This window comes from Bos grunniens, chromosome 20 (assembly GCF_055505025.1).
Source record: "Bos grunniens cultivar Pamir isolate PY7600 chromosome 20, Bosgru_T2T1.0, whole genome shotgun sequence".
In the NCBI taxonomy this organism is placed as follows: domain Eukaryota; kingdom Metazoa; phylum Chordata; class Mammalia; order Artiodactyla; family Bovidae; genus Bos; species Bos grunniens.
This window is the reverse complement of record NC_141184.1, coordinates 7703763-7720846: the sequence shown is the minus strand read 5'-3', so window position 1 is coordinate 7720846 and position 17084 is coordinate 7703763. Positions and strand designations below refer to the sequence as shown.

Below are 17084 nucleotides of genomic sequence, written 5' to 3'. Positions count from 1 at the left end.
TTCTGTAATCAAAACTTTAAACTTTTTTAAGGTGGATGAGAGTGCACTGGGGTTTTCTTTTGCTTTGTATTAGCAGTGACTTTGTACAACAACATAATCATTGGTACAGAGCTTAAGGAAAAACATATCCTTGAGCAAGATGAGTTGCTTTGTTGTGTAATCATTAGCTCTGGGCTTAAAGAAAAAAATGTTTTATGTGACTAAGATGCAGGAATGCAGGGGAAAAAAAGTTTGTCCTTTTCTCCTCCTGGAGGTCCCTGATCTCCTTATCAACCTACCTAAGAATTAACTCTTTTAGCATCTTGCATAACAAATGGTCTCCAACACTAATTATTGGGCTAAGTATGGATGGAGGAGCAGATGAATTGATGGGTAACAAGATACTTCTATTTTCATGACTATGTTTATCACTGAAAATGCTATTTGGACAATATTACTTTGACATTTAATTTCAAAAACACAGTTGTTTAAATTTAGGTATTTAGGACATTGTCCATAATGTCTGACAGGAAATACTCATGAGGTAATAGAGACCTAGTTAATCTGAATTATAAGAAGAAAGTCATTTAAAGAACCTTATTTGAGGACCATAATTTCCTAGAATAAATTGGCCAAAAAAAGAGCAAAAAAAAAATTGGTTACTTGTGCTTTAAATTATAAGCAAAGGTATTGATAAAATATACATGTTTTTCATTTCCCAGACCATTAAATGATATAATCTGAGCTTAGAGAACTAAAAAAAATACACAAAGTTCCAGATATTTCCACACTGGTGAAAGGAAATGACTGAAGAACTTGGATCTTAGTGAAAGTTCCAAATGCATCATTCATGTTGTAGGAATTTTAGGTTAAATAAATGTTCCTGCTACTCTCTTTTAGGACATGACATCTTAACTAACTGTTTAAGGAATTTGAACTTATTAAAAGCCAGTTTCATATAAACTCAGATAACAAATTTCAGAGGTAATTATCTACTGGATGATCACATTACGGAGGGAGTGAAATGATAATACATGTAAACTTGGATGCAAGTCAAATTTAAACATATTTTGCCAGTTAGGTAAATCCGTTCTCGTGTGTGTAACTCTGCTGGGATCTTTATGGGTTGCTGCGACCATCTACAGTTTCTTGGACAGAGGGTGATTTCTCAAGATTGCTAGTGACCAACTTTGAAGAAACCCTAATATTTTCGTGTTCCGCATCCCATCTTCATTTCCAGGCTTCTGTGCAGACCAGAGATGCTCCATATACCAGGATCTTTGCTAATCTCTGTGAACACCTTATCTTGTTAACACTCCTCAGTCATTATGATGTATTCCTTTATATGCAGGAAGAGAAGTCTGAGGTGCTAGGTTAAGGTTAAGACCATGTGGGAATACCTGGTTATTATATGGGGCCATGAACTTGGAAGTGAATGAAGTGCCTCCTGCATAGCAAGCAGATTCTTTACCACTGAGCCACTAGGGAAGCTATATATATATATATATATGAATTCCCCTTGCTCTATATCAGAAACTAACAGCACGTTGTAAACCAACTATACTTAAAAAAAAAACAAAAAAACTGTATCTTTTAAATCCTGGTTAATTTTGGCAGAAGACAGGTGACTTCCACACAACTTCAAAACTCTGGGGATACACCCCTATCTCCAGTTCTGAATCAGTGAAGTTGATTATGGAATCAGTCATTTGAGGAGAAGTCTGCTCTCTCCTTTCGAGAACTCCTTTGATTGCAGGTAGCATCCTCTCTGACTGCATGTGCTAAGACGCCCTCTACCCAGTTCTGCTTCCTGAATACCTCTGAGAAAAAAAGCTGCCAGTTCAGCTTTGGTCCGTCCTGGCTTAATGAAACCCGTTTAACTTTGTTGAACCCGGAGCTTTTCTGTACCAACAGCAGATGCTTTTCGCAGTAGTGCCATGAGCATCCCACAGAGACACATTTTAGGAAAAGCTCTTTCATGGAGGGAATGGGGCTTCATCTTAAATTCTGTTCAAGACCTTAAAGCAAAAGCGTTTACCCAACATGTTTACTCAAACACAATAAACTGAAATCTACAGCTTTAATGGAACTGATGAGTTTGAAATATAATTTGATGATCACCACATGTCTATTCTGTCATTATTCTATGAAACTGAATTCAAAAAAATTAACTCTGGATGTTATCAGGCACTTTTAATAAAACAAATTGTAACAACCAACCCCAACATGATAGATAACATGCAGATTCTCATTAACACCTTGAATTTCCTATGTAATATTAATGACAAGTAATGGTCATTTTTTTTCTTTGAAATTCCTAATTTATCCCTCCCCTAACCCTGTTCCCTTTTGATAACCATAAATTGGTTTTCTATGTCTATGAGTCTGTTTCTGTTTTGTAAATGAGTTCATTTGTATCTTGCAAGTAATACTTCCACATGCAAGTAATACCATATGTTAATTGTCTTTCTTTCTCTGATTTACTTCACTTATATGATAATCTCTAGGTCCATCCATGTTGCTGCAAATGGTATTATTTTTTTTATTGCTAAATAGTATTCCACTGTACATATGCATATTGGTGTATATGAATATTGATGTGTATGTGTGTATATGTACATGCATACATACCACACTCTTTATCCACTCATCTATATCATTCATGCTGTACGATCCAGAAATCCCTTCCTAAGCATATATCTGGAGAAAAATCTATTTGAAGAGATACATGCACCCATGTGTTAACAGCTCTATTTACGATAACCAAGGCTCAGAGACAACCTGAAAGTCCATCGACAGATGAGTGATTTTACAGATTTTCTTTTAACTTTTAACTAAAACTTTCTTATAAGAGAATATCGGAGGACTCTCATAGCAGGGACAATGAGGTTTCTGTGAAGGAAAGTTCATTGCCACTAGGCGACCAGAATAAGGGGTAAAGAAGGCAGCAGATAAGACAATCCAGCTTAATTTGAATCATCTACTAAGTTGAATCCCTGGACTGTTGAAAGGAAATCAGGATCATGGAATAGATTCCCTTTTATATATAAATACCAAATAAATAAATATTTACATAGGAATGTATTTGTTTTCTGGGGCTTCCCAGGTGGCTCAGTGACAAAGAATCTGTCTGCCAGTACAGGAGAGGCAAGAGATGTACGTTCAATCCTTGGGTTGGGAAGATTGCTTTGAGTAGGAAATGACAACCCACTCCAGTATTCTTGCCTGGAAAATCCCATGGATAGAGGAGCCTGGCAGGCTACAGTCCATGGGGTCACAAAGAGTCAGACATGACTGAGTGACTGAACATGCACATATTGGTTTTCCATTGCTATGTAATCAGTCAGTTGAGTTCAGTCGTTCTGTCATCTCTGACTCTTTGCAGCCCCATGCGCTGCAGCACACCAGGCTTCCCTGTCCATTGCCAACTCCCGGAGTTTATTCAAACTCATGTCCATCAAGTCAGTGATGCCATCCAACCATCTCATCCTCTGTCATCCCCTTCTCCTGCCTTCAGTCTTTCCCAGCATTAGGGTCTTTTCCAGTGAGTCAGTTTGCATCAGGTGGCCAAAGTATTGGAGTTTCAGCTTCAGCATCAGTCCTTCCAATGAATATTCAGGACTGATTTCCTTTAGGACAGACTGGTTTGCTCTCCTTGCAATCCAAGGGACTCTCAAGAGTCTTCTCTAATACCACAGTTCAAAAGCATCAATTCTTTGGTGCTCAGCTTTCTTTATAGTCCAACTCTCACATCCACACATGACCACTGGAAAAAACATAATCAGCACAAACTTAGTGGCTTAAAACATCATGCATTTATGGTTTCCCAGATCTGTGGTTCAGATGCCTGGACCCAGTGGAAGCAGTTCTTCTGCTCAGTGTTTCACAGGCTGGAATCAAGGTGTTGACCAGAGCTACAAACTTCTCTGAGGCTCATGATCCTCTTAGGAACCCTGTGGTTGTTGGCAGAACTCAGGTCCTTAAAGTCTGGGAACTGAGGGTCTCAGTTTCTTCTGACTGTGGGTAGGAGGATATTGTCCTTTCCTATGGGCTGCCCCCAGGTCCTGGCCACGTGATCCACTCACAGCGGGGCACTAACCTTCGCAAAACCAACAGGAGCCTCTCTCTTTGGTCCCCTGTGGGGAGGTCTCAGATAAGGAGGAGCCTCACTGTGCTGTCAGCTTCAGAAGTCCATCCACACTCGCAGGGAGGGGACTACACAGGGCGTGATATCCAGGTGGTGGGGCTTTTGAGGGTATCTGAAAATTCTGCCCACCACAGTCTGCAGGTGGATCCTTAATGTCAGAGCTCCCTTAAGATCACAGCTGTGCCATAAGCAGGGGGTTAGGGGACAGGTGACTAATGGCAAACAGACCAGCTGCTGCCTGGGACCAAAGAGGACCACTCAGCCCTCCATCCCTGATGAAAGGCAGAAGAACCTGATATCTTTTAAAGATGTCTTTCGGAATTTTGCCAATTGAATAAACAAATAGAAGATATTACAACTCTGTTTTAATCTAAGTTTCTTTAGCTGCAAAAGCAGAATAAAGAAAAAAACAAAAGTATCCAAATTATCTAAAAGAAGACAATGGTATTAAGTTATTTTGCAGTCAGTGGTCAAGTAGAAAAGAGTTACATATATTTATAAGCAGCATCTGACTCCCATTTATTTTTAGTACATTTCTCAAAAGCTCAGAACCATTTGTTATAGGGATTTATATGTGTGTGTGTGTGTGTGTATATATATATATATATATATATATATATATATATATATATAAAATAAATGTTTATGTATCCAACACAGACTAATAACCACATGTTGGTAAAATACTAACAGTTGCCTAGGCTGCTAAGTAACAGCTTTTAATATTAATACAATACACTTTTTTTTTTAAACTAGGGTTTACCCAAACCATGAGTATGGTTTTAACCTGTGTCTTCATGACTTATGGGCTTCCCTGATAGCTCAGTTGGTAAAGAGTCCGCCTGCAATGCAGGAGACCTGGATTCAATCCCTGAATTTGGGAAGATCTCCTGGAGAAGGAAAAAGCTACCCACTCCAGTATTCTTGCCTGGAGAATTCCATGGATGTTGCAGAAGTCCATGGGGTTGCAGAGTCAGACACGACTAAGCAACTTTCACTTTCATGACTTACAACCATTCCCTTACTCCTTTTTTTTAAGAAGTAGAGCCACTTCAGTGCACACAAGTGTGACTCTATGAATATATCCATAACATCCACATCTTATGTTTATAGGGAAGATTTCTTTCCTTTAATCACGTTTTTCTATTGTATATGTATGGTGAGATTCACACACACACACACGGTCATATTCTAGTAAGAAAGCAGATGATTTGCTTTTCTTACTTAAAAGAATCCAGGGCAACTACCATCATGTATTAGTATAAAAGCAATGCCCCATGAGTTCGTCATAAACTTAAATAATAGAGCCTCATTTTGGTTTGTGTTATTTACTCTGGTTCTTCCAAAATTCCTCTAAGAACTCTTAAAATATGTACAAATACTCCGAAGCAAGTATATTACAGTGAAGCATTTTTTCCTTTAAAAATGGAGGAATGGCAGTAATGGGTGGACTTTTTTGCTCAAGGTCACCCATTTCCATCACCGTCTGAGAAGGAAACACTCTTCCTAATGACAGCCTCTCACTCCTAACTAAAAGTGGTTTCTCCTCTTGTTGCAAGGTGTTTGCCTAAAAAAAAAAAAAAAAAAGTCAGAATTCTTGATGTTCACTCTCAGAGACTAAGAATTTAAGGGCTTGATAGTGAAAGAATAAAGCAAATAAATGGGTCTTCTCATGTGAGATGTAAGTTTATAGTGGACCACAAATCACAGCCCCTAGAATAAAAGAGATTTCCAGCAACAGCACTGGTTTCCTTATTCTCTTGGGCTTTCTACAGTGTTATAAACAGGAATGCCTAAAATTATGTGTGAGGAAGAAAGCCAGCTACCCTTTTTATAGATACGCACATGTATATAATCTAACAAAACACACAGGCACACACATCTCTTTTTTAGTGCAAAGGCACAGGAATATTTTGCTGCTTTTCTGCACCTGGAAAAATGCAGGTTGACTGCTTGCTGAAAGTAAATGCACCCATTTGAAAGTCCCCGAGACGTTGATCTCAATCTGTTCCCCCTTTGGAGCCAGCGGTACTGCCAGTGCTTCACTCAAATGGAAGGAAGCTGTTTCAACCCCAGGATTTACCCTAAAAAAGCTTGCAGGCTTGGGGGACCCCTAGGAAAAAATGATCAAAGACTTATGAACGTGGCATAAGAGGGGAGTGTGGCTGCTCAGAGGAGGTCTGCTGAAGTGCAGGCAGTTATTGTAATAGAACAGTGGGATTTTTTTTAAGTTAATTTATTTATTTTAATTGGAGGCTAACTACTTTACAATATTGTAGTGGCTTTCGCCATACATTGACGCAAATCTGCCATGGGTGTACACATGTCCCTTATCCTCAACCCCTCCCCCCCACCTCCCTCCCCTGGGGTAGGGACTGTTTTTTTTTACATTTTAACAATACTTTTTAAATTTTTATTTATTTTATTTATTTATTTTAATTAGAGGCTAATTACTTTACAATATTGTATTGGTTTTGCCATACATCAACATGATATATGTAGTCGTGGCCGAGGGGTTAAGGCGATGGACTAGAACAACACTTTTTTTAATGGAGTATAATTGCTTTGCAATGTCATGCTAGTTTCTGCTGTACAGCAGAGTGAATCAGCTCCAGGCATCCATATATCCCTTTCCTCTCATGCCTCCCTCCCCTCACCATCCCACCCGTCTCGGTCATCAGTGAGTACCAAGCTGAGCTCCTTGTGCCATAGAGCAGGTTCTCACTAGTGATCTACTGCAAGGAGATCCAACCAGTCCATCCTCAAGGAGATCAGTCCTGGGTGTTCATTGGAAGGACTGATGCTGAAGCTGAAACTCCAGTACTTTGGCCACCTCATGCGAAGAGTTGACTCATTGGAAAAGACCCTGAGGCTGGGAGGAATTGGGGGCAGGAGGAGAAGGGGATGACAGAGGATGAGATGGCTGGATGGCATCACTGACTCAGTGGACGTGAGTCTGAGTGAACTCCAGGAGTTGGTGATGGACAGGGAGGCCTGGCGTGCTGTGATTCATGGGGTCGCAAAGAGTCGGACACGACTGAGCTACAGAACTGAACTGAACTGAACTGAAAGTGTCAAATCTGCTTTTCCAGTTCTTCCAACCCTCCTGTTCTCCTCTGTATCTACAAGTCCATTCTCTGCCTCTTCATCTCTATTCCTGCCCTGTAAATAGGTTCACGAATACCGTTTTTCTAGATTCCACATCTATGAGTTAATATATTAATACAATATTTGTTTTGTTTTTTTTCCCTTTCTGACTTACTTCACTCTGTATGACAGTCTCTAGGTCCAGTCACAACTGCAAATGACCTAATTTCATCTTTTTTTATGGCTGAGCAGTTTTCCATTATATATATATATATACATATATATATATGTATATATATGTATCACATCTTCTTTACCTATTTATCTGTCAGTGGACATCTAGGTTGCTTACATGTCCTGGCTATTGTAAATAGTTTTATTATAATAAATTGTAAATAGAAAAGCATGTCCTGGCAATGAACATTGGTATACCCATGTTGTCTTTTTTAATTATGATTTTCTGCTTGCTGGGTCATATGGTATTTCTATCTTTAGTTTTTTAAGGGCTGTCCATACTCTTCTCCATAGTGGTTCTATCAATGGATTTTATACTTAAAAATATTCACTCTTTTTGTTCCAATATTGCTTTTACATTTTAAAGAATATTTCTATGTTATGTCAGGGGGCCATTAATGACTCATAATAGTAATGGAAATAAATCAGGAATATTCTTTAAAATCTCTAACATCCTCCTCTCTTCAGACTGGCTGTTGGTCACGTTTATGTTGTTCAGTCACTCAGTCGTGTCTGATATCAAATCTTTCCCTTTCTATGAACCATATTCAATTGTGTATTGTTGTTTAGTTGGTAAGTTGTATTCCACTCTTTTGCAACACTATGGACTGTAGCCCTCCCAGCTCCATTGTCCATGGGATTTCCCAGGCAAGAATACTGGAGTGGGTTACCATTTCCTTCTCCAGGAGATCTCCCAACCCAGGGATCAAACCTGAATCTCCTGCCTCTCCTGCATCGGCAGGTGGGTACCACTGAGCCACCTGGGAAGCCCTCAAATGTATGTACTGAATATTTATTTTGGGTCAGCAGACTAAATCAAAAGCAAGACGGTGGATATCCAAAATGTGTTTGTTAAGTGCTTTGAGATCATCTTGTATAACCTCTCCCTTGACATTTTTTGGATGCGTTCTGCTATAGGCTGAATTCTTGTGCCCTGCCTCTGCCCTCCCCCACCCCAATCCGTGTGTTGAAGACCTAATGCTGAAGATGATGGTATTAGGAGATGGAGCCTTCAGGACATGATTAGACTATAAGAGTGGAGCCCCCATGAGTGGGATTCGTGTCCTTATGAAAGAGGCCCCAGAGATACAGGGATATCTGTAACTCAGAAGAGGACCCTCACCTGGCCGTGCAGACAGACACCCAGCTTCCAGAATAGTGGGAAATAAATTCCTGTGGTTTACAAACCTCCCAGTCTCTGGGAGGACTGAGACATGTTCTAGGATTTGCTGAGGATTGTTCTATCAGAAGATTATTCTAGCATTAAGTTAGAAGGTGGGCATCCCAGGTGGCACTAGTGGTAAAAAACTGCCCGCCAATGCAGGAGATTCAGGAGACGTGGGTTCAAATCCTAAACCCTGAATCAGGAAGATCCCCTGGAGAAGGAAATGGCAACCCACACCAGTATTCTTGCCTGGAAAATTCCATGGACAGAGGAGCCTGGCAGTCTACAGTCCGTGGGGCTGCAAAGAGTCAGACATGACTGAGCACAAGTTCACACAGAAGTTAGAAGGTGGCCTTTGGGCTGAGTTCTCCTTCTACCAAGCCATCTTGCAGCACACAAACTTCTCCAAACCCCAAGGAAGATACTCCTTCGTGTTCAAAGACCCGTATCAGCATGGAAATGCACTGCAGCTAAAGAAACTGACAGCAAAAGAGACACTGATGTATAGATCAGGCTTATGGACTCTGTGGGAGAGGGAGAGGGTGGGGAGATTTGGGAGAATGGCATTGAAACATGTATAATATCACGTATGAAACGAGTCGCCAGTCCAGGTTCGATGCGCGATACTGGATGCTTGGAGCTGGTGCACTGGGACGACCCAGAGGGAGGGTATGGGGAGGGAGGAGGGAGGAGGGTTCAGGATGGGGAACACAGGTATACCTGTGGCAGATTCATTTCGATATTTGGCAAAAGTAATACAATATTGTAAAGTTTAAAAATAAAATTAAAAATAAAATAAAAGAAACTGTAAGAGAAATAAGATTATAAAAGCATGCAGTTCATTCATGTGTACATAGTAGCTATAACAAGCAGTTGCTACACTGGCTGATTGTATGATAGAAAATAACGTTTTTCAGGCATAAGTGATGACGGGCAAAATTGGGCTTGATGATGCACATGGGTATCCCAATGTTCATTGCCAGGACATGTAAGCAACATAGATGTCCACTGGGCTAGATGACTTACAATGTTGTGTTAGTTTCTGCTGTACAACAATGTGAATTAGCTATATGTAGACATATGTCCCCTCTCACTGGGACCCCCCTCCCGCCTCCTATCCCACCCTGCTAGGTCAGCACAGAGCACAGAGCTGAGCTCCCTGTGCTAGACAACAGCTTCCCACAGCTTAGATTTACTTTTTAGCTTGTTGATATGGTGAGTTGCATGGATCCAATTTTAAATGTTAATGCAAACTTACACCCCTGACATAATTCCTACCTATGAAATATTAACCTTTGTGTATAGTTGAGAATTTTGTTTCTTAAAACCCTGTTAAGCACTTTTGTATCTCAGCTAATGGGGAATATTCACTTGTAAGTTTGTTTCCTTCTAATGTCTTTATCTGGTTTTTATATCAAATTAGAGTTGACGTTGTGTACGGTTGACTTTATATCTCGTCTGTGTATCTTCCATGTTTCTACTTAATATATTAGTTTCTTCTAGCTCCTTGAACGTATGCAATACAGTTATAATAACAGTTTTAAATATCAGCCACAGATATTAAAAAATAGAATCACAAATTCTGTCACGTATGTCATTTCTGTGCCAATTTCAGTTGACTTACGTTTCTTCTCATAATAGGTTCTGTTATTTGCTTTTATTATTTTTTCAGAAGCTTCTTTGCATATCTGGTAATTTTAGACCAGATGTAAGATATTGTAACCTTTTCCTTGTTCATCAGATAATACTGAATTCCCCCAAATATGCTAGACCTCTCCTTTGGGACAAGATCAAGTTATGTGCAATTAGTTTGATCTTTTTGGTTTTTGCTTATAAGCTTTGTTAGTTGAGATCGGAACAGAGTTCAGTCTGGAGTGATTTTTCTGCAGTGTGGAGACAAGACCCTTCTTGGTACCCTAACTGATGCTAGGAGAGTTACGGAGTTTTTCAGAATGGCTCTTAGGAGCGAGCACTATTCCCAACCTCATGTCCGTGACAAGTACTGCTCTTTCTGATCTTTTCAGATGGGTCTTTCGCCACCAATGTGCAGTTTCTTCATACATGTTTGTGGGTTTCTGCTATTCTAAATACTTGAGGGAGAAGCTGTGCATAACCAGAATTTGCTTGTCTTGTAGGCCTCTCCTTTGGAGAACTCCAGCACCTTTGGGTTCCTCCAGTTTCCAGCTCTGTCTCCCTGAACACTAGCCTGTGCCTGGCCTGGGTTTTTCCTTCCTCCACCACCACCTAGAAACCTTCTTAGGGTTGTAGGCTTGGTCAGTTGTGGGACTCACTTCATGTTTCCCAAAATTGGCAACCAGTATCCTTCTTCGCTTGATGTCCAATGTCTTAAGACCTGTTGTTTTATGTATTTTAAGTTATTTTTGGTGAAAGAGTTAATCCTATTTCTGTTACGTCATCTTAGTTGGACACAGAAGTGATTCTGCAGCATTATAACTTTGGATACACTGTCTCCCTTTCCTTCTCTTCCTTGCTGTGACCTCTAAATTAACTTCCAGGATTCCCTGTCAATCTTGGCTCTGTTTCCACAAGCTCCTGGGGTCACAGATATGCTTCTGTGCATGTGCTTTGGTGCTTTGGACCTTTGAAAGCACAATTGCATTCCTTTCTTGTTTCTCTTATGCAGAATGGCTTTCTGTTTCTGTGTGTGACATGCTAAGTTACTGAAAGAAAACTTGATAAATGCATGTAGAAAGCATGAGTGTTCCATGATGAGACGATATTTATATATTCAGTTATTGATGAAATCACTTTAAGGGTAATTTTCTTATTTTGTGCCAAACATGTGGTATCAATTTTTTTTTCTTGGATTGTCACCATCTCTCTATTTTACTTTCAACCTGTGGAATATAAGATACCTTCATTTTCTCAGTGGAAAAGTCAATAACAAAATAGAGCACCCCCACTTGACCATCTAATTTTTTCCCAAATTTATACAAATTCCACCAGAACGGACTTTCTTGTGAATCAATCAGTATGATTTGTCCATTCACCAAAAATAATATTGTTGGCCTTAAGATTGATAGTGTAAAATAAATATGACAAATGTCTTGCTCTTGACAAATTTCCAGTCTATTAATGAAGGCTGAATTATACATATACAATTAAATGTCAGTGAAATACATGCTTTAATTCTATGAAACAGGCCTGACGTGCCATGGCCTGAATTAGAAAAAAAGATGATGAAGATGGGGAGGAGAGAATGAACCCAGGAGGCTATATATATGTGTGTGTGTGTGTACATATATATGTGTGTGTGTGTGTGTGTGTGTGTGTGTGTGTGTGTATGTAGGACTTGGCCCAGAGGTGAGGGGGAACAGGAAGTGCCACCCAGGTCTCTGGATCAAACTTTAAATGCCCGGTTGTGTTCCTGTTGACTGGGACAGAGAGGACACAGACAACAGACTGGAAGAACTGCTGAAAATTGCTGTAGTAATCGTGCGTCTTTTGTTCTTTTTGTCCTTATTTTTATTTTTTCCAGCTTTATTGAGATTTAACTGACACATAACATTGTGTATATATTTAAAGTGTACAGTGTGTTGATTTGATGCATTTATAAATTGCAGAATGGTCACCAGCATAGCATTAGTTAGTCTGCACCTCCGTCCTGTCACGTAATCACCATTTCTTTGCTATGGTGAGAACACTGAAGACCTGCTCTGTTAGCATCATTCAAGTGCGTGATACAGTATTATTAGCTATAATCATCAAGCGGTACATCAGATCCCAAACCTACTAATCTTATAAGTGGACATTTGTACCCTTTGACCAATATTTCCCCATTTCCCCCAACCAGGAAGTTCCTTGGTAACTTCCACGCTACTTTGTGTGTCTCTGAGTTTGTCATTTTTAGATTCCATGTATAAGTGAGATCATGCAGAATGTCTTTCTCTACCTCTCTTATTTCACTTAGCGTAATGCCCTCAAGGTCCAATCAAGTTATTCAAATGGGAGGATTTCCTTCTTTCTCGTGGCTGAATAGTATTTGTGTGTGTGTGTGTGTGTGTGGACATCTTTATCCATTAACTTGTTATTAGACACCTAGGTTTCCATATCTTGGCTAATGTGAATAATGCTGCAATGGATACGGGAGTGTAGATATCTCTATGAGATCCTGACTTTAATTCCTTTGGATATATAGCAGCAATATCAATATAGAGATTGATTTAGTCGCAATTATCATCTTAGCTTTTCCATGAGAATATTAAGAATCCTATGTGGCAGGTAATAACACTTATTTCCCTGAAATCACTTTTAAAACAAATTCTTTCTTTAACATTAAATGTAATGTTGTTCCGCGTCCATTCAAATTTGGACTTGTTTGGATTGTCACAGTCTCTCCATTTTACTTATAGCGTCAATTCTTCGGAAAATTGGAGCTCACGGGCACAGTGAAGCCATACAACGACTCACCATTGAATTGAGTCACTTTATAATTTTGGTTATTAATATAAAACAGGTCAGTCATACCATTTCTCAGGATTTAATAAATTTGATATTTTAAATAAATGCATCATCATCAGATCTTAAAAAGCAGTTGAAAGGAGAGGTCCCGAAACTCTGTTGAGTTTTGAGCAGTGATGAGTTAATGGGAGACAAGAAGACACAGTTTGCTATCAGAGGTTCAGGTCTAATGGCTCCGAACTGTTCTTCTTCACCGTCGAGTTGTGCCCACCTCTGGGATGATTTCACCCCCACTCCCTGCTGAGCCTGTTAGCAGTACACGGAGGCAAACTCAGGTTTTAAAATATGTTCTCTACTCATCTGTTTCAAAACCAAAGCTTCGTCTCCATAGAAGAGGTGAAATTTCTGGTGCAAGGAAACTCAGAATTATTGGACTTTATACGTTTTTTTTCCTTGAGACACGGGATCTTAGGTTTGCGGGTGATGCCAAATGTGTTAATGCTAAGAGCAGGAGTCCATGAGCAGCATGTGCTTTAAGTCCATTTTGGCAAGGAGCCCGTGGGCACTTGCCCAGCCAGGCTGGCACAGAGTGAGGAAAGGAATGCGCATGGAATTTCAGTCTGGGGGTGGCAGTATCCCACACTGTGGGCCTGGACGGTTGGAGACAAGGTCGAAGGCATTCCTATCCCGTGGTCTCCATCTCAAGTGAAAAAAGCACAAACATGTTCTGTCTAGTACTTCACACGATTAGGTTTATTTCACCCATTAGAGCTTTTTTTTTTTTTTTTTTTTTTCATTTAAAAAGCAGCATCCAAAAGATGCCATAATAAAAGATGCTATAAGCAAAGGAAATGAAGTCATCTCTCTTCCAGTGTGTGTTTCTGTGGAGATGGGGGCCATCCATGTGGGATGGGGAAGGGATGCAGTAGATATTAAAGTAGGAAAGCAGTGATTACATATTTTCTGTTAAAAGCCTGCAAAGTCACAAAATGAAGAACCTTTGATTATGGTTCTTTGTACAAAATTTTAAAAGATGGACACTGAGTAGAGAAAACTAATTAAATAATTAGAATTGTGACAAAATAAACATTTAAATAGGCTTCCAGTTAAAGCTTCTGGCCTGAATGCACATGGCTACTTTCTGCCCTACCAGACTTCATTTATACAGTATTACTAATACTTTATTTTCAAAGCATACACCAGGCAACACAGTTCTTACTGTGTCCAAATATCTGATGAGGAGGGGGTACGAATGCATGACAAGTTCATAGAGACTAGAAAACCATCCCCACAAAACAGGAGAGCCCTTGCCTCGGGCCGGGAAGGAACTGGCCACAAGACAGAAATTAATCAGTTTTCCACAACAGTCACCTATGGGTAGTGTTCATCTAGCAACGAGTGTAAACACTGGATTTTGATCTAAGCAAAAGTTCAGCGTGACTGCATTGAGATGACAGGAGGTGAGAAAGCTGCATCAATGTTGGAGTCATGGAATGAGAAAGAAAGAAAGTGAAGTCACTCAGTCGGGTATGACTCTTTGAGACCCCATGAATGGTAGCCTACCACGCTCCTCCATCCATGGAATTTTCCAGGCAAGAGTACTGGAGTGGGCTGCCATTTCCTTCTCTAATGCAGAGTGAGGGTAAGGAATAAAAATTGAAATCCTTTTCCCATGGTACATGGTTAATAGATGATGCCTATTACTGGAAAATTCTCGTTGTTAGCTCTAAGGGATAAACATCTAGATATTCAACTGAAAGAGATGGAGGAAAGGACAGAATTTTTGTTGTTCTTGAGTCGCTAAGTCGTGTCTTTTTGTGACCCTGTGTACTGCAGCACTCCAGGCTTCCCTGTCCTTTACTATCTCCCAGAGTTTGCTCAAACTCATATACATTGAGTCAGTGATGCCATCCAGCCATCTCATACTCTGTCATCCCCTTCTCCTCCTGCCTTCAATCTTTCCCAGGATCAGGGTCTTTTCCAGTGAGTCAGCTCTTCACAAAGTATTGGAAATTCAGCTTCAGCATCTGTCCTTCCAGTGAATATTCAGGACTGATTTCCTTTAGGATGGACTGGCTGGATCTTCTTGCAGTCCAAGGGAGTCTTAAGAGTATCTCCAACACCGCAGTTCAAAAGCATCAATTCTTCAGCTCTCAGCTTTCTTTATAGTCCAACTCTGACATCCATACATGACTAGTGGAAAAACCATAGCTTTGACTAGATGGACCTTTGTTAGCAAAGTTATGTCTCTGCTTTTTAATATACTGTCTAGGTTAGTCATAGCTTTTCTTCCAAGGAGCAAACACTCTTTAATTTCAGATGGCTGCAGTCACCATCTGCAGTGATTTGGGAGCCTAAGAAATTTAAATCTGTCGCTGTTTCCATTGTTTCCCCATCTATTTGCTATGACATGATGGGCCTGGATGCCATGTTTATTATGAAAAATTTACTATCTCTCGTAATAAATGTTAGAAAGCTACTTTACTCCCATTTGATATGTATTTTTAAAATTAATAAAATTGTTTTAAAAGTGTGGCCATCATTGAGTGTGTTGCATGTTGTAGGTCTTCTCTCTAATGAAACATCCTTTGCTGTCAAAAGGAGGACTTGGGATCTAGTGCTGTGTTCAAGGTCAAACTCTGCACCCCTTAGGTTTGGTCTTGTTTTTGGAGACATTGTGCTTAAAGTTCTTGTCAAATAATTAGACCTAGACGTATGGTCCTAAACTGCACCACCCACAGCTGCATGGCCCACTTGCCTGGGTCCTCCCACCTTTGCTTGTTGGAGGAGGCACCTGGCAGTGAGGAAAGGGAGCTGAGACTGAGAAAAACCATTACCTTGTGGAAATTTCTTATAGACTAAAAGTTATCATGTATTGTGTTATCAACTGGATAGCTACCTTTCTAACACTTTGAATCTGTGATCCAGAGCTTAAGCTATTCATAAATCTCAAATCAAACACATTATCATCCTAAAAACAAATATATTGGTTCCATCATTTTAGTTAACTATAATCTTAAAAAACAAAAGCAGCTAAACCTATCAGAATAAACAGCATTTTCAGTGATTATTAAGTGAAAGGAAGATGATTTGGGGGATCACCATTTTTGTTGCTGTGCTCAGTCGCTTCAGTTGTGTCTGACCCTGTGTGACCCTGTGGACTGTAGCCCACCAGACCTCTCTTTCCATGGCATTCTCTAGGCAAGAATACTGAAATAGGTTGCTGTTTCCTTCTCCAGGGGATCTTCCCGACCAAGGGATCGAACCCACACCTCTTATGTCTCATGCATTGGCAGACAAGTTCTTTATTATGAGCACTGCCTGGGAAGCCCTTTCACCATCTTTATTCACTTTCAGTAAATGTAATTATAGGTACCATTTTTATTCGCATACAATAACATTTATTGTCTCATTCTCATTGTTGATGAGGAAACTGTGCATATTCCTTTGCAGTTAACTTCTCTTATATGCCTAATTTGACCCCCAAAAAATGTGCTTTTAACTTTGTAGAGTGGCTGGTGGGTCTCAGGACCTGAAGTTTGAAAGAATCCTGTCTTTCACCTAAGGAAGGAAGCACTAGGCTCTGTTTCTGCAGTATGATAAGCACATGTCATGCGTTTTCTCTCCCAGGAGTACCAGCCTTGTAACACCAACCCATGCCCTGAGCTGAAGAAGACTACGCCCTGGACTCCCTGGACGCCTGTCAACATCTCTGACAATGGGGGTCACTACGAGCAGCGATTTCGGTACACGTGCAAAGCCCGTCTGCCTGATCCAAACTTGCTGGAAGTGGGAAGACAGAGAATTGAGATGCGGTACTGCTCTAGTGATGGAACCAGTGGCTGCTCCACCGACGGTGAGTCAGCGACTCCATAGGGACTGACCTGCTTCCAGGGACAGGCATTCTGTCTCCTCTCCAAGTTCATAGAATCGTGGGGGGAGGGGGGGTGGATTTTTCCTGTTCATTATGGCTTAGCCATGTTTATAACAATGATCTCTGTACATCAGAACTGACTTTATAGCGAACTGGTGGGAAAGACTCTTACTATA

General features: G+C 40.2%; 1 protein-coding gene across 6 annotated transcripts in view; it reads left to right on the top strand.

The window, feature by feature from the left end:
- Positions 1-17084, top strand: part of SEMA5A (semaphorin 5A) — a 567470-nt gene that overhangs the window by 521526 nt on the left and 28860 nt on the right. For all 6 annotated transcript variants that reach the window (XM_086361189.1, XM_086361183.1, XM_086361185.1 and 3 more), the window contains one exon: positions 16665-16890. In XM_086361189.1, the coding sequence (XP_086217315.1) occupies positions 16665-16890 (226 nt within the window). The remainder of the gene's footprint in view (positions 1-16664; positions 16891-17084) is intronic.